This window comes from Tachyglossus aculeatus, chromosome 2 (genome assembly GCF_015852505.1).
Source record: "Tachyglossus aculeatus isolate mTacAcu1 chromosome 2, mTacAcu1.pri, whole genome shotgun sequence".
Taxonomy (NCBI): Eukaryota; Metazoa; Chordata; class Mammalia; order Monotremata; family Tachyglossidae; genus Tachyglossus; species Tachyglossus aculeatus.
This window is the reverse complement of record NC_052067.1, coordinates 41,374,217-41,396,449: the sequence shown is the minus strand read 5'-3', so window position 1 is coordinate 41,396,449 and position 22,233 is coordinate 41,374,217. Positions and strand designations below refer to the sequence as shown.

The following is a 22,233-nucleotide window of genomic DNA, read 5'->3' as shown; positions in this document are numbered from 1 at the left end:
TCCGACGACAGAAATATATTTATTTATATTGATGTCTGTCTTCCCCTCTAGACTGTAAGCTCGTTGCAGGCAGGGAATGTGTTCGTTATATTGTTGTATTGGACTCTCCCAAGCGCTTAGTACAGTGCTCTGCACCCAGCAAGTGCTCAGTGAAGACGATTGATTTACTGACTGAAAGAAGCCTCCTCACAACAGGCCTTGAGCCTGGCTTCTCTTGGCAATCGATGGGCTGGGGATGAAAAAATCACCACCGGCAGCCAGAAAGCCTGGACCCACATCTTGGGGTCCACCACTTCATCTCTCTGGGGCTTCAGGTCTTTCCAGAAGGATATCCAGAACAATCCCTCTCAACCACAATCGACCACACAGCCGATCCATCAGTGGCATTCACTGAGTGTCTATACTCAGCTCTCTTCAACGTGCTTGGGAGAGTAGGACAGCCTGAATATAGCCTCCTTGCCCTCAAGGGGCTTACAGTCTGATAGGGGAGACAGACCGCCCCAAATCATGTAGAAATAGGCAGAGTAGGAGGAAGAACAAGGCCATAAATAGTTCAGAAATACCAGAATGAAACCACCAAAAATAAATAATTCAGAGCAACCACGTGGCCTAGTGGCAGGGGCCTGGGCGTGAGGAGAAGACCTGAGTTATAATCCCAGCTCTGCCACTTGTCTGCTGTGTGACCTTGGGCCAGTCACTTCACGTCTCTGGGCCTCAATTCCCTGATCCGGAAAATGGGGATTAAGACTGTGAGCGCCATGTGGGACATGGACTTGTGTCCAACCTGATTAACTCATATGTACCCCAGCACTTAGTATAGTGTCTGGCACATTGTAAGTGCTAAATGAATATCATTAAAACAAATTAATTAATTCAGTCGTATTTATTGAGCGCTTATGGTGTGCAGAGCACTGTACTAAGCACTTGGAAAGTGCAATTCGGCAGCAGATAGAGACAATCCCTACCCAACAATGGGCTCACAGTCTAGAAGTCAATTAAGAAGTCGCAGTCCATTAATAAATTGAATGTATGTGAACACGTAATTGATTATACATATAATGCAGAAGTGTTGATGAGGGGCATAAAATACCTCAGTGCTAAGGGTGGCCGTTGGGTTAAAGCATCTTGGAGTGTTGTGAATTAATCGGAGAAGGCTTCCTGGGATTTTAGGAGGGCTTTGAAGATGGGGACAACTCTGCTATAGTGGGGGTTAGGTGGGAATCCCAGGCTGTGGAAACATGCGGAGTCACTTTTACGCAGGGCAAGAGAAGCATTTCCCTCCAGCCCTCTTGTCGATGAAGAGTTTCTGCTATACCTACCCAGTACCGACCCCTTAATCTCCAACTGAAGTAACTGTTGGGGTAAAAATATTCCATATATTGAGGGGAGAGAAGAGAGCGCTAGGAGACAGGGACTTATAAATGTTCATGGAAGGATGAAGGGAGAAAAACCCTTCACTGCCCCATCACTGAGATTAAGGTGCTTAGTACAGTGCTATGTACACCATAAGCACTCAGTAAATACTACCTGTATATATGTATATATGTTTGTACATATTTATTACTCTATTTTACTTGTACATATCTATTCTATTTATTTTATTTTGTTAGTATGTTTGGTTTTGTTCTCTGTCTCCCCTTTTAGACTGTGAGCCCACTGTTGGGTAGGGACTGTCTCTATATGTTGCCAACTTGTACTTCCCAAGCGCTTAGTACAGTGCTCTGCACACAGTAAGCGCTCAATAAATATGACTGATTGATTGATTGATTGATTAAGGCTCTCAAGCAGCGTGGTTCAGTGGAAAGAGCCCGGGCTTGGGAGTCAGAGGTTGTGGGTTCTAATCCTGACTCTGCCAATTGTCAGCTATGTGACTTTGGGCAAGTCACTTCACTTCTCTGTGCCTCAGTTCCCTCATCTTTTAAATGGGGATTAAGACTGTGAGCCCCATGTGGGACAAACTTGATTACCTTGTATCCCCCCCAGTGCTTAGAACAGTGCTTGGCACATAGTAAGCGCTTAACAAATACCAACATTATTATTATTATTATCTTCGGAGTGGAATTACCACAGTCAAATCCGTGAAAAAAATTGGCAAAGAGCTTGGACCTGCAGGTGTTCCTGAAGAAACCTACAAACCCAGGAAGATCTTTTTTTTTTTTAAATGGTATTTATTAAGCACTTACTGTGTGCCAGGCATTATACTAAGCACTGGGCTAGATATGAGATAATCAGGTTGGGCAGCACCTGCCCCTGATGGGGCTCTCAGTCTTAATCCCCATTTTATAGATGAGGTAACTGAGACACAGGCAAGTGAAGTGACTTTCCCAAGGTCACACAGTAGACAAGTGGTGGAGCGGGGTTTGAACTGGCTCTTTCTGATTCTAAGGCCCCTGCTCTATTTACTAAGCCATGCTGCTTTTCAGCTTGTTGTGGGCGGGGAAGGTGTCTACCAGCTCTGTTATATTCTCCCAAGCGCATAGTACAGTGCACTATACACAGTTAGCGCTCAATAATTGTGATTGACTGACTGAATAAATACCACCGATTGACTTACTGTTAATAATAACAACGATAATAATGGCATTTATTAAGTGCTTACTATGTGCAAAGCACTGTTCTAAGTGCTGGGGAGGTTACAAGGTGATGAGGGTGTCCAACAGGGGGCTCACAGTCTTCATCCCCATTTTTCAGATGAGGTAACTGAGGCACAGAGAAGTTAAGTGACTTGCCCGAAGTCACACAGCTGACAATTGGCAGAGCTGGGATTTGAACCTCTGACTCCAAAGCCCGTGCTCTTTCCACTGAGCCACGCTGCTTCTCCACTGTTAGAGAAGCAGTGTGGGCTAGTGGATAGAGCATGGGCCTTGGACTCAGAAGGTCTTGGGTTCTAGTCCCCGCTCTACCACTTGTCTGCTGTGTGACTTTACTCAAGTCACCTAACTTCTCTGGGACGCCGTACCTCATCTGTAAAATGGGGATTAAGACCGTAAACCCCTTGTGGGACAGGGACTGTGTCCAACCTAATTAACTTGAATCTAAACCAGAATTTAGAACAGTGCCTGGCATATATGAAGTGCTTAACAAATGCCACAATTATTACTACACCTGAAATATAGAGAATGCTGAGGAAATGCACGGATCTTCCAAAAGTTCCCAATAATTCCCTTCTTTGTGGAATTAGGGTGAGAGTTGACTGGAATTTTTGGGCACCTCACTGCTCTCTATTGCTGATCAGGTCCTAACCTGAATCCTTCTGGGCAGGCTACTGAAGAATACTGTCAGCCACTCAATCAGTCCATCAATCAATGATATTTATTGAGTGCTTATTATTTTCCAAGTAACTGCAGTGGGGTCTTTAAAAATTTTTTGAGATAGTATTTGTTCAGCTCTTACTACGTGTCAAGCACTGTTCTAAGCACTGGTTTAGATGCAAGTTAATTAGGTTGGACACAGTCCCTGTCCCACAATGGGCTTATCGTCTAAATTGGAAAGCGAAGGATTTAATCCTTTTTTTACAGATGAAGCACCTGAGGCACAGATAAATTAAGTGACTTACCCAAGTTCACATTGGTAGAGCCGGAATTAAAACCCAGGTCCTCTCTTACTCCCAGACTTATGCTCTTTCCCGTAGGCCACACTGTTTTCCTTATGAGACATTCTCAAGGTCAAATGGCAGGGTAGGATCAACACCAACAAAGTCCTGCAATATAGGCAGATCACCAATTTTGAAGCGACATTCAACATGCTTCGGTTCCATCAGGTTAGACATGTGAGGAGAAGAGACACAGGAAAGTACACAAGCAGCTCCTCTCTGGAAAAGCAGTGTAATTTAGTGGAGAGAGCATGGCCTTGGCAGTCACAGGACCTGAGTTCTAATCCCTGTTCGGCCACTTGCCTGTTGTGGGGCCTTGGGCAAATCACTTAACTTCTGGGTGCCTCAGTTTCCTCATCTGCAAAATGGGGATTCAATACCTGTTCTCACCCCACTTAGGCTGTGAGCTCCCTGAGGGACAGGGACAGTGGCTGCTCTGATTATCTTGTATCTACCCCAGCACATAGTGCAGTGCTTGGTACATAGTAAGCACTTAGCAAATACCACAACTGAAATAGGACACACACACACACACACACACACACACACACATATATTATATATATATACATATATATGTATATATGTATATATGTATATATATATATATTCCTGGAAGCAGAACCGATGTTTTAAAGAGCAGTTCTTGGCACCTAGTAAGCACTTAAATACCATCATGATTATTAAAGACCTAGAGAAGCACAGTCACAAATCCTGATTCATTCATTCATTCATTCATTCAATCGTATTTATTGAGCGCTTACTCTGTGCAGAGCACTGTACTAAGTGCTTGGGAAGTACAAGTTGACAAGAGGGGACTGTCAGGAGGCAGTAACATCAGGCAGACCAAGCTGTTTAGCTTGTACTTACCCTAGCGCTTAATACAGTGTCTGGCACATAAGCACTTAACAAATGCCATTTAAAAAACCACAGTAAATGCTTAATAAATTATATTACTCCGGCTTTCCACCTCTAAAGAGGGGGTCGATTGCTTTTCCCCATGTGACGCTCTCACCGCATGGTTTATCTGAGGGTTGAAGGGAGAGGCTTGACTAGCACGCAGAGCTGGTTTCTTTATATTCCTGAAATGTTTCTTCCTTCCTCCTTTCCCTGAAACCCCTAGCCAGGAGGAGAGCCAAATGGGGACTGTTTAGTGTGATGGAGTATGACCTGACCAAGACCATCCCGACACCCAAATTCTGAGTGTGCTCAGATGCTCAGAGGTCAAGGTTGGGTTCCTGGGGACCGCACGTCCCAGAAACACTTCGGGCTGGTAGCCTTCCACTTATTTCCAGTCATTGACTCCTTGGCAGGGTGGACAAGTCAATTGATTTCTGACTGCCGGGATTATATAATTTAACCATCGCTGGCACAGTTTACAGGAAATCTGGAAAAGAAGGAGGTGGAGGTGGAAGAGTAACTAGGTTGGACTTCTCTGTCTCTCTCTCTCTCTCTTCCTCTCTCTCTCCCCTCAGAAAAGCCCTGTGGAGACCCTCCGTCCTTCCCTCACACCATCCTGCACGGACACACTGGGTTCGAGATGGGGGATGAGCTCCTCTACGTCTGCGCCCAGGGTTACGGCATGGGCCGCAAAGAGTCTGCGTTCACCTTGCTCTGCGACGGCTGCGGAAAGTGGTATGGGCAGGTGCAGGCCTGTGTTAAAGGTAAGTCTCCCTGGCACGTCCTTTTTTTATGGTATTTGTTAAGCACTTACTATAGAGAAGCAGCGTGGCTCGGTGGAAAGAGCCCGGGCTTTGGAGTCAGAGGTCATGGGTTCAAATCACTTCACTTCTCTGGGCCTCAGTTCCCTCATCTGTAAAATGGGGATTAAGACTGTGAGCCCCTTGTAACCTCCCCAGCATTTAGAACAGTGCTTTGCACATAGTAAGCGCTTAATAAATGCTATCATTATTATCATTATTATTATGTGCCTTGCACTGTATTACATACAAGGTAATCATGTTGGACACAGTCCATGTAGGGGCCTGATGGACCAATAATTATAATCATGGTATTGGTTAAGCTCTTACTATGTGCACCTACGTGGACTATATCCAACCCGATTATCTTGTATCTACCCCCACGCTTAATACCAGAAAAGCAAAACAAAAAAAGAGCTAGATAAGGAGGAAATGGCAACAGGGAGGGTTTTCCATATCCAGGATCAGCTTGAATCTCTATTCCTACTGTCTGATTGGCTCTGGAATTCTTGGCCTAGATCGGCCCTGCTGGAATGATCTGACTTCTCTGTGTAAGCCTCAATGGCGGCAGTCGAAAACCGGGTGTCAATCAATCAATCAATCATATTTATTGAACGCTTACTGTGTGCAGAGCACTGTACTAAGCGCTTGGGAAGTACAAGTTGGCAACATATAGCAACAGTCCCTTCCCAACAGTGGGCTCACAGTCTAAAAGGGGGAGACAGAGAACAAAACAAAACATACTAACAAAATAAAATAAATAGAATAGATATGTACAAGTAAAATAAATAAATACATAGAGTAATAAATATGTACAAACATATAGACATATATACAGTCAGAAAGTGGAGCTTTGAGGGTTTTTTTATGTGGTATTTATTAAGCTTTTACTATGTGCCAGGCACTGTAGTAAGCACTGGGGTATGTACGTGCTAATCAGATTGGACCCAGCCCGTGTCCCACATGGGACACAGAATCTTAATTCCCATTTTATAGATGAGGTAACTGAGGCCCACAGAAGTAAAATGGCTTGCCCAAGGTCAAACAACAGACAAGTGGCAGAACTGGGTCAGAAGCCAGATCCTTCTGACTCCGAGGCCCATGCTCTATCCTCTAGGCTGCTTCTCCCAGTTGAATTAACTTGGGTGAATACAAACAATACCCTAGTTTTTGTCTAGGGTTTTTGTCCCCAAAGAACTCTTAAGTTACTTATCTCATTTTTGCCCTCACAACCACCCTGCGAGGTAGGTAGAAAGGCAGGTATTATTATTCACATTCTGCAGATGAGGAAGCTGAGGTACAGAGAGGCTAAGTAACTTGCCCACAGTCACACAGCAGCCCGGTGGCAGAGTTCATACTTGAACCCAAGGCTCCTCCTCACATCCAGACCAGTGCTACTCAACTGCACCGAACATCATTCATTCATTCATTCATTCATTCATTCAATCGTATTTATTGAGAAGCAGCGTGGCTCAGTGGAAAGAGCCCGGGCTTTGGAGTCAGAGGTCATGCGTTCAAACCCCGTCTCCGCCAATTGCCAGCTGTGTGACTTCAGGCAAGTTACTTAACTTCTCTGTGCCTCAGTTCTCTCATCTGTAAAATGGGGATGAAAACTGTGAGCCCCGCTGTGGGACAACCTGACCTTGTAACCTCCCGAGCGCTTAGAACAGTGCTTTGCACATAGTAAGCACTTAATAAATGCCATCATTATTATTATTGAGCACTTACTGTGTGCAGAGCACTGTACTAAGCGCTTGGGAAGTACAAGTTGGTAACATATAAAGACGGTCCCTACCCAACAACGGGTTCACAGTCTAGAAGGGGGAGACAGACAACAAAACAAAACATATTAACAAAATAAAATAAATAGAATAAATATGTACAAGTAAAATAAATAGAGTAATAACTATGTACAAGCAGATATGTAGGTGCTGTGGGGAGGGGAAGGAGGTGAGGCGGGGGGAATGGGGAGGGGAAGGAGGGGGAGAGGAAGGAGGGGGTTCAGTTTGGGAAGGCCTCCATCCAGTACATCACCTGGTACAGAGACCTGCCCGAGGACACTGAGATCTCTCCATCAAGCAGCATTCTCTCGCTGCTCTCCTAATCCAACCCAGGCCACAAACCTTGCTCTTCTAATGCCACCCTACCTGCTGTACCTCAATCTTTTCTCTTTCACCTCTGACCTCTCTCCCACATCCTGCATCTGGCCCCGTAATACCCTCCCTCTTCAAAACCTAGAGATGATCACCCTCCCCACCTTCAAAGCCTTCCCAGGGCTATATAGTCCATGAGGAGCAGCATGGACTAATGGAAAGAGGACGGGTCTGGGATTCAGAGGACCTGAGTTCTAATCCCCGCTCTGCCCCTTATCTACTGCGGGACCCTCGGTGAGTCCCTCAACTTCTCTGCACCTCAGTTTCCTCATCTGTAAGATGGAAATTCCATCCCTGTTTTCCCTTCTATATAGATTGTGAGCCAGGGACTGTTTGTCTGACCTGATTAATTTGTCTCTACCCCAGAGTTTATAACCTTGCTTGACACATAGTAAGTACTTAGCAACTAATAATAATATCAGTAACAATAATGATAATGATTATAAAGAAGCCCAGTGGGACCAACTCCGCGCAGCAGGGGGAAAGATCCTGGTCCATATTCTGGTAGTGGTAATAGTATTTAGTAAGTGCTTATGGTGTGCAGAACACAGTAAGAGCTGGGAGAGAATATACAGGTGGGAATTAGGTTCCTCTCCATGGTGGAGAATTGAGGTCCCCTATTCCCAGGTGAGCATGGTCTGGGTTCCAAATAATAATAACGGTAGTATTTATTAAGCACCAAGGAACTAAGCACTAAGGTACTAAACACTGAGGCAGATAAGTAGATCGAACACAGTCCCTGTCTCATGTGGATTTAGCTTTCAGCTGCTTTGTGACTACAAAGAATAATAAATATATCATAATGAAAGACTAGTGAGTGGTCCTAGCATACAGTTTAAGGGGAAAGGGGAACAAATGACTGATTCCTATTTTTACAGAGGAGGAAACTGAGGCACAGAGAAGTTAAGTGACTTGCCCAAAGTCATAAAGCCAGTAACTGGCAGAGGCAGGGTTAGAACCCATGTCTCCTCACTTTCAATTACTTAGTCTTTCTCCTGGATGCTAGGTTGTAGGATCCTTAAGGGCAGGGATTGTATCTACCAGCTCTATTTTAGTATAGTTTAGTATTTAGTACCAGGAGCTTAGTTTAGGACTCCTCACGTAAGCACTTAGGAGATACCATTGATCATGTTATGCTACTTCTCTCAGTGAGAACACTGAGGTCAGCCTGTACTTCCCTGGTTTTTTTTTTAATGGTATTTGTTAAGAGCTTACCATGTGCTAGTCGCTGGGATAGATGCATTCATTCATTCATTCAATCGTATTTATTGACCACTTACAGTGTGCACAGTACTGTTCTAAGTGCTTGGGAAGTACAGGTCAGCAACATATAGAGACAGTCGCTACTCAACAACGGGCTCACAGTCTTAATCCTCGTCTTATAGAGGAGGTAACTGAGGCACAGAGAAGCGAAGTGACTTGTCCAAGATCACCCAGCAGACAAGTGGCAGAGCGCAGATTAGAACTCAGATCCTTCTGACTCTCAGGCCTTTGCTTTAGCCACTAGAGCTCTTCAGCACTTAGTGGAAGAGAAACCCTCCAGATATCTTTTGCAAGAAGTCTGGGGGTGAAAGATTCAAGGGACTTGGAACGTCAAAACAGTGGAACTGGGTCTCCTATCCTGGTTCAGCTGATCTTGCCCCAAACCCTCCAATCCCCCAGGACTGAAAAGATGTAGTCAAAACCCCACCATAGAGCTGCAGGGGTGTGTTATTCAGTCCGTCAGTCAGTCTTATTTATTGAGCGCTTACTGGGTGCAGAGCACTGTACTAAGCACTTGGGAGAGTACAACAGAACAATAGAAGAGACACATTTCCAGCTCCCTACAAGCTTCCAGTCTAGTGTCATTGATCATGAACTGGCTTGGGACAAATGCCTGGTTTAGCCCAGCACAGTTGGTTAATCAATCCATCAATTAGTCATATTTATTGAGTGTTGACTTTGTGCAGATCACTGTACTAAACACTTAGAGCTAGCTCGTTGTGGGCAGGGAATGCGTCTGTGTATTGTTGTATTGTACTCTCCCAAGTGCTTAGTACAGTGCTCTGCACATCGCAAGCGCTCAATAAATACGATCGAATGAATAGATGAATGAATGAATGAACAGAGTTGGTAGACACGTCCCCTGCGCTCAACGAATTTACAGTCTAGGGGGAATAATTTAGTGCCGATAATTTAGTCGACAATAATTTAATGATGAGGATTTAAAGATCAGAGAGAGAGCAGACCGGACCCGTTCCGGACCGAGTCGATACACCCGGATGGAAACGATCCCTGTCGACTTGGTTTGGCTTTTGGCTGTTTCGCGACTTGCCCAGAGCAACAGAGAAATATATCATATTGAAGAACTAGCTGTGAGAGGCCCTAGCACACATCACACGCATGAGGTCATCACCTATAATTCCGATTTGAGGGGAGTTGCCGAGCCCATCATGAAAGGGCTCTGTGTTCCAACTGAGAACATAGAGACTTTCAGCCCCCAAACAAAAGTTGCTTTCGGGAGTGAACTGGGCAATGTATGCTTTTGCAATTTACGACCACTTCTTCTGCTTTGAAGAGAGAACATACCGCTTTCCAAAAGGAAACCCGAGCTGGGATATTGAAATTCAGGGCAGGTTTGAGGGACAGAAGGTCCACACAACTTCTAGTCATGAGCTGTAAATACAGCAGAGGCCTAAGATGGGTGGATGAATTTACCGGATCCAGCGCTTACAGGTCTTTCCCCCAAAACTTCCCAACTCCCATTGATTTGAAGCCCCTAGGCAGTTCCAGAGCCAGTGAGAAATGATTACAGTCTCTCTGCTTTCAATGGAAAAGCATATTTTTTTAGTGGTATTTGTTAAGCGCTTACTATATCCTATACTATTTAATAATAGTATACTATACTATATACTATATATACTATACTATATATACTATATATTATACTATACTATATACTATATATAGTATATAGTATAGTATATAATATATATAGCATATATACTATACTATATATACTATAGTATACTATATATACTATACTATACTATATACTGTATATACTATATATACTATATATACTATATATGTTATATATAGTATATAGTATAGTATATACTATATATAGCATATATACTATATTATATATACTATAGTATACTATATATCATGTATATATAGTATATAGTATACTATATACTATATATAGTATATATACTATACTATATACTATATATAACATATAACATATATAGTATAGTATACTATATATACTATTTAAGCACAAGTTAATCAGGTAGGACACAGTCCCTGTCCCACATGGGGCTCACACTCTTAATCCCCATTTTACTGAAGAGGTGACTGAGGTACAGAGAAGTGAAGCGACTTGCCCAAAGTCACACAGCAGATAAGTGGCAGAGCCAGGATTAGGACACAGGTCCTTCTGATTCCCAGGCCCGTGCTCTAGCCACTCAAGCAGGCTGCTTCTCTTGTTCCTTCAGTCAGGAAGAAAGTTAAGAGCTTTGGCTCTGATTTCCTCTCTGGTTAACCTGGCCTACAGTGCTATTTCAAAAGTCTCGTTTGGTGGTGATTATCTACACCATGTTAGCTGAGATAACCATGTAAAGAAGCGCTTACGGGAAGCAGCGTAGTCTAGTGGAAAGACCATGGGAGTCAAAGGACCTGGGTTCTAATGCTGGATCCACCACTTGTCTGCTGTGTGACCTTGGGCAAATCTCTTAACTTCTCTGCACCTCAGTGACCTCCTCCGTAAAATGGGGATGAAGACTGTGAGCCCCACATGGGACAACTTGATTACCTTGTGTCTACCCCAGCACTTACAACAGTGCTTGGCACATAGTAAGCGATTATTACCATCATTATTATTAACTTCTCTGGCAATCTGTAAAATTGGGGTTAAATACATGTTCTCTCTCCTACTTAGACTCTGAGCCCCGTGTGGGACCTGAATATCTTGTAACTACCCCAGCGCTTAGTACAGTGCTTGGCACATAGTGACCGTTCAACGGATACCATAATTATTACGATTACTATAGGTTACTGATTCACACACGTTTTTCTTATCCTACCTGGCCTTCCCCTTGGAAAAACAACAAATCAGCCATGTTGGCCACTCAACTAGCCTAAATGGTTGTTCGCACTGGGCCAATGCTTGGGTGATTGTTCTCGAGGTCAGACAGGCTTCCAGAATTGTTTATTCTTTATGCCATGCTGAATTGGAACTGGGGTGGCCTAACTTTGACTTTATTTCTTTGTTAATAATAATAATAATAGTAGTATTTGTTAAGCGCTTACTATGTGGCAAGCACTGTTCTAAGCACCAGGGGGGATACAAGGAAATCAGGTTTTCCTACGTGGGGCTCACAGTCTTAATCCCTATTTTACAGATGAGGGAACTGAGGTACAGAGAAGTTAAGTGACTTGCCCAAAATCACACAGCTGACAAGTGGCAGAGCTGAGATTAGAACCCATGACCTCTGACACCTGAGCCCTTGCTCTTTCCACTGAGCCATGCTGCTTGGATGATGCCTATTGATGCCTGTTTACTTGTTTTGATGTCCGTCTCCTCCCTTCTCGACTGTGAGCCTGTTGTGGGCAGGGATTGTCTCTCTTGGTTGCTAAATTGTGCTTTCCAAGCTCACAGTAAGTGCTCAATAAATATGACTGACTGACTGAATGAATGAATGAATGTTGGGGTTAAGGTCAGTTTGACAGGTGATGTTTCCTCCCACCCCAATAATGATGATCATTGTGGTATTTATGAGGGTCTTGCTATGTGCCAAGCATTGTACTCAGCACTGAGGGGGATATAATCTAAGCATATTCCCCCTCTATATTGTAAGTTTACTCACTGTTAGCAGGGAATGTGTCTGTTATATTGTTATACTGTACTCTTCATGCGCTTAGTACAGTGTTCTACACACAATAAACACTCAATAAATAGGACTCCCTGACTGACTAATTGGACACAGTCCCTGCCCGACATGGGGCCAGAAGCTGGGCTCTAACAGGCCAGGGAAGAGAGCGCGGGGATAAGAGCGTGAGCCCCTTATGGGAAAGGTACTGTGTCCAACCTGATTAACTTGCATCTACTCCAGTGCTACTCCAGTGACAGTGCCTGTGACATAATAAGCGTTTATCAAATACCATTAAAAAAACCCCCAAACTCTGAGGAACTTCTCTCTCTTCCTGCAGATAAGACAGAGGCCCACATAGACTACGAGGAGAATTTCCCCGAAGAGCGATCCGAGCCGCTCGCCGGGCACAAGGAGGATGCCGGTTGGAAGGAGGAGGAAGAGGAGGAAGAGGGTGGTGATGGTGGGGAGAAAGAAGAACAGAGCCAGGGACTCTTCATTTCTGATCCTTCAGGGAGGGAGGACTGGGTAGGGGGAGGAGACACTCAATCCCAGGGCTCTGCCCAAGTCCCAGCGGAGTTTCCTGAGCTCCTCCTCAGCCAGAAGGGCTCGTTTTGGTACGTCAATGGGGCCTTCCAGGAACCTATGGAGGAGGCCTCATTAGACACCCACACCAACAGCTGGTTTTCAGAAGCCCCTGACCATTTCAGCCCAAAAGGGGACCTCCTGGAGCCAAGCACCCAAATATCCCCTGTCTCATCTCCCCTGCCGACTCACAATCGCAAAGGGGATGAGGCCTGGTTAGACGGCTTCCCCGTGACCCCGGTGGCCCCGGGGGAGGGGGAAGACAGGGGTGACGAAGCGGGTGGGTCCGTGGGGACGGGAGAAGGTTATCTGGGTTGGACCGATCGACCCGACCACGTGGAAGTCAGGAAACCCACCGGCACCGGTCTCCATCCAGACGACGACATCAGCCAGAGATCGCTCCCCCTCACCAGGGCATATGGAGCGGGTTCCCTGACCCTCACCGGCACCCCCGAGAACGTGAGCCCTGGGGCTGGGGTGGGGGACAGAGGTGGTTTCTGGACCCCCCCATCCAGGGACTTTGGAGTAGAGGAGTCTTCCGTGGCGACGGAGATTCCCGACCAGGCCTCCTTCACGCCGGGCACAGCAACGACCGCAGGGTATTGGCCCAACCATTTCCCATCTCCCAGCCAGGTTAAAGAAACCTCCTCCACGCCCCCGGTGAAGACCACCTGGCCCGGTGGTCAGAATGTCTTTCCCGACCCCTCATCCTCCAAGGAATCCAGGGGGCGAGGACCCCCGATGACCCCAGGTAGGGGTGAGATGGTTCTCCCTACCGCAGGGGCCTGTGGGGAAGTGTCCTGCACCGACTCGGGCAAAGGGCCGGCTATCGCCCTCCTCGTCATCGTCCTGAGCCTGTTGCTGCTGATGGCCGCCGTCGCCGCCGGTTGGTGCTACCGGAAACGCCGACAGACGACCTCAGTATACAGGCTGAAAGGCCAGGGTCAGGCCCGGCCCTATCACCAGCAGATCGAAATGCAGAAAGTCTAGATGCTGGCCTAGTGAGTTCTCCCGGGGTGGGGGCGGGGGGCTGCTTGAGAGGGAGTAAAAAGAAAAGTAAACCAAATGGAATATCACATTTCTGGTCAATGCTGGAAACGGAGCAGGGGAGGAGGGAAAGGGGACGGACGGCGCGGGGGCCATAGAGGGGACTCCTCCCCAAGGCCAGTTCTGCAGGATTCATTTATAGGCCTACAACGTTTCCAGCTGAAGGCCTTCAGGAGAACTCAGAAATGCAGTGGGGACAGTAGCAGAGACCTACTTCTTGTCCACGCGCTGGGCTCATACTATCCCAAGACGGAGGCCTGCCTCGCGGGGCCTAATGCGAACCAAGAAAAACCGGGAGGAAAATCTCCCCTTCGGACTATGGCCTAAGGATTCGTTCTCTTCTTCTACACTTTTCAAAAAAGAGAGAGAAAACGTGAGTTGGTGACATTAGCGAGCCTGTGGTATCTTGGTACTGATTCCACCGTAGCATCTCTGTGTGTTAAGACTGCGATGGGGAGAGCGATGGAATGGAAATCATGGAAGGGATCAATCAGTGGTATTTATTGAATGCTTACCATGCAGAAAACACTGTACTGAGCACTTGGGAGAGCACAGCTGAGTTGAGAGAGATGATCCCTGCCCTCTAGGAAATTACCGTCTCACAACGGCAAAGCTGGAGAGTGAGTGGGGCTGATGTTTTTTGAGGGAGGAGAACGGTGTCACCCATGGCCCCGAAACAACCGGACGGCTCCATTCCTTCTTTAAATAAGCTCAGCACTAACTCTGCTCATCAAGATTGTCCACGACAAATGCCATCACACCGTTCCTCCAGCCCCCCTGGTGCCTCTGTTGGAGATGGGACATGGGGGTTTGGTCGGGAGTAGTGATGACCTCAAGGGTGGGAATCTTAACTTCCTGGAGTATATAGCCAAATTGCTCTCCTCTGTTCAGTGTCTGGTGTTGGGGTTGAACTGTGGAAAAGAGAGATTAGGTCTTGGATGACAAAGGCTCCCCTTGGAGTCAGGAGGAGAGGGAGAGAGAAAAGGGAAGGGGGCTAGGAAAAAAAGTGGGGGGAGGGAAAGGATAAAATACCAAGTGATGTGATGCGCTTGAGTGGATATCAAACATTAGGACTGCAGTGGAAAACTATTTTGTTATGGCATTGTAGTGGTAAACTATTTCAAAACAGCATTATAGTCTAAAATACTGAATCCAGAGCCACTGGTTTAGTGAAGAAGGTTAACTCTTAAAACTGAAACGTGTACTGTTTGTCATCCTTGTGGAAATATACTAGGAAATAAATACCACAAATCAGCATTTCAGTTTTTATTTGATTTTGTGCTACAGCTAAATTAAATATTTTACATCCCACAAATATGAGCGCAGGATTATTTCTAAAACTATTGGAAGGTTTAGGAAATGAGCATATGATGTGGGGTTTTGCCCTGAATGAACATCCAAATAGAACATCACTAGACAAATGTTTAATAGTCAGGGAAACATAAGGCATTAGCTGTTTCGCACTGCACTTGAAATGTTTAAAATGAAGAAAAAATAACCAGGAAAAAATTCCAAGGCGTGTTCTGTTATGGCAACCTCACAAATGGATAAAGGCGGGAGAGTTCTTTGACGAATCATTCAGTGCTATTTAGTGAGAGAAACATTTCCATATTGAATTTACTCTGGTCAATATTGATTATGGTTAATCAGCGCATTTATAATAAGTAAAATTGCCTTTGCCCCCAGTGCTATGAGCACAGGGAAGATGGGATTGTGGAAAGACAAAAATCAATCAATCAGTGGTATTTATTGAGCACTTGTAATGTGCAGAGCACTGTACTAAGTGCTTGGGAGAGTGTGATACAACAGAATTAGCAGTCACATCCTCTAACTATAATAAGCTTACAGTCTAGCGGGATACTGAGGGCTGACTGGTTCTAAAAGAGGGCTCCTCCAACTTTGACATTGCCAAGACTCCACTTTGCCATGCTCAAGCCAAGTGACCAGGGCTGTAATTCTCCAGCCCAGACCACCTGTGGAGAAGGTCAATCGGGGTCCGGCCAGTGACAGCCCTGGAGAGTCAGGCTTCCGACCCTCAACTTGTACTTCCCAAGCACTTAGTACAGTGCTCTGCACACAGTAAGCGCTCAATAAATACGATTGATTGATTGATTGACCCCAAGGCCAGAGAGCTGGTCTCTTAGAGAACCACGATCCAGACAGTCGGTGGAAGATGGTCTATAATCTTACAGTCTCTAGCCTGTAAGCTTGCTGTGGGCAGGGAACGTGTCTACCAACTCTGTTATACTATACTCTCCCAAATGCTTAGTACAGTGCTCTGCTCACAGTAAGCGCTCAATAAATATCACTGATAAAATATTGATTGATGGCCACCAAATGCATTCTCTGGCCCCTGTGAGACTAAGAAGAGGTAGACAGCTGAGGCCCAGCTCGTGTTTCATTAGACAAAATGAGAAGGCACTTCCTTCCCTCTGACCCAAAAGAAAGAGGTCTCCGCTTGACCCTCTGCCAACCCCTCTGCCAGAGGAGGGTCTTTCTTCCCATTTGGAGGTATGATGCCCTCACAGATAGGGAAAGCAGGAAGGAGAAATTTCAGAACTCGGTAGAAGAGGTAGAAAGCTCATTCCTAATAATGGAAGGCTAATTGACCGGATTAAGTCACTGTCACCTCCACCTGGAATCACAGGGGAGGACTGAGGAAGGGTTAAGCACTTGGAGGAAGAAGCCCTTCATCTGTGAGGAGCTGGGGGAAGCAGTTCTGGAGGGATAGGATGCAGGAGAAAGATTCTCCATTGGGAGAGGGTGGGCCAGAGAGTAGGACCCCTGAATGGTGGGAATGCTTTTGTGGATCTGCAGCGGTTCTACCCTGATACCTGAAACTCCTGCTCCAAATAGGCGGGATAGGTAATGATAGTCAAAAAAACTATCATTACTACTGATTAATAACCCCTCAAATGCCACCTTAAACACTTCTGCTCCACTTGACCACTATTGTGGAATTGTGGTATTTGTTTTCACGACCTATCTGCACACAGTAAGGGCTCAATTAATACGATTGAATGAATGAATGGATTTATCATCATCAATGGTGTTTATTGAGCACAACCTATTTCTCAAGAACTTAACTCATATTACCATTTCCCTTCTCCTCTTTCTATACATTATTCTAATGCCTGTCTCTCCGGCCACAGCATAAGAGCAGGGAGCATGTATACTTACTCTATCAGGTTCTCATCATCAATCGTATTTATTGAGTGCTTACTGTGTGCAGAGAACTGTACTAAGCGCTTGGGAAGTACAAGTTGGCAACATATATAGAGAGAGTCCCTATCCAACAGTGAGCTCACAGTCTAAAAGATAATAATGATAATGGTATTTGTTAAGCACTTACTATTGCAAAGCACTGTTCTAAGCTCTGGGGGAATATAAGGTAATCAGGTTGTCCGGCATGGGGCTCACAGTCTTAATCCCCATTTTACAGATGAGGTAACTGGCACAGAGAAGTTAAGTGACTTGCCCAAAGTCACACAGCTGACGTGGTGGAGCTAGGATTCGAACCCATGACCTCAGACTACCAAGCCCGTGCTCTTTCCACTGAGCCATGCTGCTTCTCCAAGTAATTTCAAGTTCTCCCAAGTTCTCCCAAGTGATTGGTACAATGCTCTGCACAGAGAAGGCCCTCATCAAATCTGATTGATTTATTGATTGATTAAAGGTTGGAGGGAGGGAGAGAGGAGAGAGCAAAAGTCTTCCCCAGGCTTCTCTGAAAGCTCCTTGATGGCAGGGATTTTGTCTATGAAACTACTGTACTCTCCCAAGAGCTTCTTAATATAATCTTCTGCTCAGAGTAAGTGCTCAGTAAATGCGACTGATTTAGCTGGCAGCCTCACATCCCTTCATCTGCAGCCCCGTTCAGGCACAAAACTATCACCTTCACCGTAACTCAGGGAGGGTCAGAATCAACCCTTGGGCTTGGCTGATACCAAACTGGTGGCAGCAACAGGACGCTGCTGGGGACAGTTTATGAAATGGGGAGCGATTTTATTTGATTGGCAGAAAGTGGATGAAATCAAGATCATATTTCCAAAGGTTGCAAAGTAATCTACTTTTCCAAGGTAGAAACAAACACAGAGAGAGAGAGTGTGTGTGAGAGAGAGATGGAGAGAGAGAGCGAGTGAAAGGAGAGAAGGGGGGGCAGTTTACCTGAACGACAAAAGGACACATCGAAGTGACCCTCATTTCCCAGAAGCTGTTAAATTTTCAGGGGTCCCTCCAACCTTCCAAACCAATTCACCGAACCAAGTCCTTGGTCTTCTCTTCTACCTCTATTGTACCATCCCAATACAGAGAGTACGGAGCACACGGAGCACACAATAGGTACTCAATAAATACTATCTTTTGATTGATTCCCTTCCATCTCCCCCTGCTCTAAAAACAGCACTGGCTGTGCAAGGGATTTGTATGCTATGGGGGCTTCCTTGCTTCAAAGTACACGTTTTTCCTTTGAGAAGCTAGAACTCCTTGGGGCCATCCTGTCTCCACAGGACTAATCATTTAGCTTCCTAGCTTAAATAAGAAGCAGCATACCCTGGTGGAAAGAGCAGAGGGCTGGGAATCAGAAGAACTGCTTTCTACCACTTGTCTGCCATGGGACCGTGGGCAAGCCACTTATTTTCCCTGGGCCTCAGTTTTCTCATCTGTAAAATGGGGATTTAATGCCTTTTCTGAGTTTGACTGAGTTCCATGTGGGACAGAGACTGTCTGATGTGCTAGTTCTTTGCACAGAGTAAGCACTTAAGAAATACCAAATTACGATTACTACAGTTCTCTTACTTGGAAAATGGACATACGTGCTATTTCCTGCTTGCGCTACCACCTTCTCCATTCCCTCCTTATCAATTGGTGGTATTTATTGAGTGCTTACTGAGCACAAAGCACTGCAAAAAGAACTTGGGAGAGTACCACAGAGATTGCAGACATGTTCCCTGACCACAGTGCGTTTGCAGTCTTAAGCTGAGGGGCTTATGGTCTGAAGTCTATTATCCTTACTGGGGATAATAATTATGGTAATTCTTACGAGCTTATTGTGTGTCAAGCACTGTACTAAGCGCTGGGTAGATGCAAGATAATCATGGACAGAGTCCCTGCCCCATGAAGGGCTCCAAGTCTAAGTAGGAAGGGGCAGAATTTAATTCCCAGTTTACAGATGAGGAAATTGAGGCATCGAGAATTTAAAGTGATTCGTTCAAGGTCCCACAGCCGACAAGTAGTAGAGCCGGAATTAGAACTCAGGTCTTCCGACTCCAGGCCTGGGCTCTTTCTATTCAGCTAAACTGCTGGGGATGATAAAGACTTTCACAAGGCGGCACCTGGGACCGTAATGACAGACCATGACAGATCCTCCTCCTAAGGCCACTTTAACTCTTGGTCTGAAGTTTTCTTTTTTAAAATGTCATTAAGCGCTTACTCTGTGCCAAGCACTGTGCTAAGCACTGGGGTGGATAGAAGCTAGAAACAAGCTAATTAGGTTGGACACAGTCCCTGACCCACATGAAGCTCACGATCAATCCCCACTTTGCAGATGAGGGAACTGAGGCACAGAGGAAGAGAAGTGACTTACTTATGGTCACCCGGCAGACAAGTGGTGGAGGTGGGATTAGAACCCATGGTCTTTCTACTCCCAGGCTGGGGCTGTATCCACTAGGCAACACTGTTTCTAAATATTCCACACCAGCTCCTTCAAGCCATGACCTCAGAGAAGAGAAACAGACACGGACAATCAAGAGTCCAGACACCCACAATGAAAGATTTGTTGTGCATTTTTCTCAATACCTCGCTACAAACTGCACCCCAGCCCCACACTCACACAGTGTTTTCTCTGGCACCGACCCTCTGCCTCCCCACAGCCCAGATATTTGAGTTCTTTAAACTTTTATCGCTTTGGTTGACAGCTCACACTTAGTTGCAGAAACATATTCCACAAACTGTCGGGCTTTGCAGGCAACTGGTTATTCCCATCAGCAGCCATAATAAACACTCACCCATTTCCAATCCAACAAATCTCTACTTGCAACTTGGAGTTCAGGTCAGTAAAATATAGCTGTTAGTACAGCTACTCTACTGAGAGCGGGTCTTTCATTCATTCATTCATTCATTCATTCAATCGTATTTATTGAGCGCTTACTGTGTGCAGAGCACTGTACTAAGCGCTTGGGAAGTACAAGTTGGCAAGGTCTTCAGAACAAGGTTCAGGAGTTGGCCTTTCCTGCTATTGTATAATAATTGTGGTAATTGTTAAATTGTGGTAGTAATTGTGCCAGACCCTGTACTAAGCGGTGGGGTAGATACAAGATAAAAGGGTTGGACACAGTCGTTATTCCACATGGGGCTCACAGTATTAAATCCCCATTTTAAAGATGAGGTAACGGAGGCCCAGAGAACTTAAGTGACTTGCCCAAGGTCACCCAGCAGACAAGTGGAGGATCCAGGATTAGAATCCAAGGCTCATATGGCTCCCAGGCCTGGGCTCAATCTACTAGGCCACACTGCTTCCCTTGTTTAAACCACCTTCCTTTACTTAATATGTGGCCAGTCCACATATGTCACCAATCACTTTCTCATTTCTTCATTGGGACCATGTGTCTTAGAGTGAGACTTGAGCCACGCACCTCCATATCATCCTTTTGGTTATCGGTTCCCTTCTCTCTCTCAGATGGGGCTGGTGACCAATATTCCAAGTTGAACAGTGCTGGCGGCCAAACAGTAGCATCAAAAAGCTCTACTTCTTCACTGGCAACTCAGCCACTGTCCACTTTTACTGAAACATTCTGATTTTACTGAAAGGGATGCATTATGGGGCCATATGTTTTGATCCACCCATCTTGACACACCGCCTTTAAACCTCTCTGCCTCATTTCCTTTCAGTTGTGTTTTTCTCCAAATAGCCAGTGAGAGAACTGACCATATTCCCAGATGTCACAATGGGCTACTTGTTTCTCCATCAACACCTTGGTCTTCCTGGGCTTGGCTTTCTCCTGAGCTGAAAACCCTACCTTCTATGTCTTCTTTTATGGTATTTGTTAAGCACTTACTATGTGCCAGGAACTATACTAAGTGTTGGGGAAGATACAAGCTAATCAATCAATCAATCAATCGTATTTATTGAGTGCTTACTATGTGCAGAGCACTGTACTAAGCGCTTGGGAAGTACAAATTGGCAACATATAGAGACAGTCCCTACCCAACAGTGGGCTCACAGTCTTAATCCACATTTTACAGATAATTGAGGCACAGAGAAGCTAAGTGACTTGCCCAAAGTCACACAGCAGACAAGTGGCATAGCTGGGATTAGAACCCAGGCCCTCCTTACTCCCGGGCCCGCTCTATCCACTAGGCCACACTTCTTCCCTGTGTCCAGGATGGACACTATCTATAGGCCAGGCCTCGTGGAAATCAAACAGAGGAAACCAATTTGTGAGCAGTTAGACTCAAAGGAGGGAGGAAGGTGCCTTCCTCTGAAGCAAGAGATGAAGCAAACGGCTTGTCCAGCCTCCGGAAATGCTCACAGAGAAACTGCTTACCCACCTCTGGAATCTAGTCCGGAGGCCATTCCAGGATTGTTGGAAGAAATATTTAGAGCCAATAAGGCTCTTTGAGCTGGTCCTGTTTTTTAGTTCTGGGTCCAGACTGGATTTTTATGGTCTATTTGCAGACGACACCGCTCGGCGTTGTTTTGGAAAATGAAGACTATGTTGTTTTGTTCCTCCTCTTTCGGTGGACGCGAACGGTGCGCCAACCAAGCGTTGTCCGAAATCCAATTCGCATGAGTGACTAAGCCAGCGGGACACCAAGTGCCTTGTGTATACCAAGACCAGCTTACTGACACGCTTGAGGCTGCAAACAAGGTACCAGGCCCATGGTAAGTGTGATGTGCGCTTCTGCCTGGATCTGCTCGATACACAGCCCGTTTGCTACTGAGGAGAGGCCTCGGGGGGCTGTTGAATTACTGCATGACCAGATGGAGAACGGCCTTACCTGACTCACTTACAAAACCCTCTAGACTGTAAGCTCGTTGTGGGCAGGGAATGTGTCTGTTTAGTGTTGTATTGTACTCTCTCCCAAGTGTTTACTACAGTGCTCCACACATGGTAAACGTTCAATAAATGTCCGATTCAATGAATGAAAACCCTGAGCATCTGTGTGTGGGTGGGGGGTAGGGAGAGGTGAGGAAATGGGGTTCAGGGGTAGGGGGTAGATAGAGGAGGTGGGAGGAAGCTGAGGGTCTCTGTTCAGGAGTTCCTGGGAGAGAAACTGCGTCTCCCAGAATTTCCTCCTGTTTC

The 22,233-nt window shown here is 45.7% G+C and overlaps 1 protein-coding gene across 1 annotated transcript in view; it reads left to right on the top strand.

Annotated features, from left to right (window-relative positions):
- SUSD5 (sushi domain containing 5) overlaps positions 1–15,190 on the top strand; it is a 40,716-nt gene extending 25,526 nt beyond the window's left edge. The window contains exons 4-5 of the mRNA XM_038769732.1: positions 5,068–5,256; positions 12,642–15,190. Coding sequence (XP_038625660.1) covers positions 5,068–5,256; positions 12,642–13,876 — 1,424 coding nt within the window. The 3' untranslated portion in view covers positions 13,877–15,190. The remainder of the gene's footprint in view (positions 1–5,067; positions 5,257–12,641) is intronic.
- Positions 15,191–22,233: the final 7,043 nt, after the last annotated feature.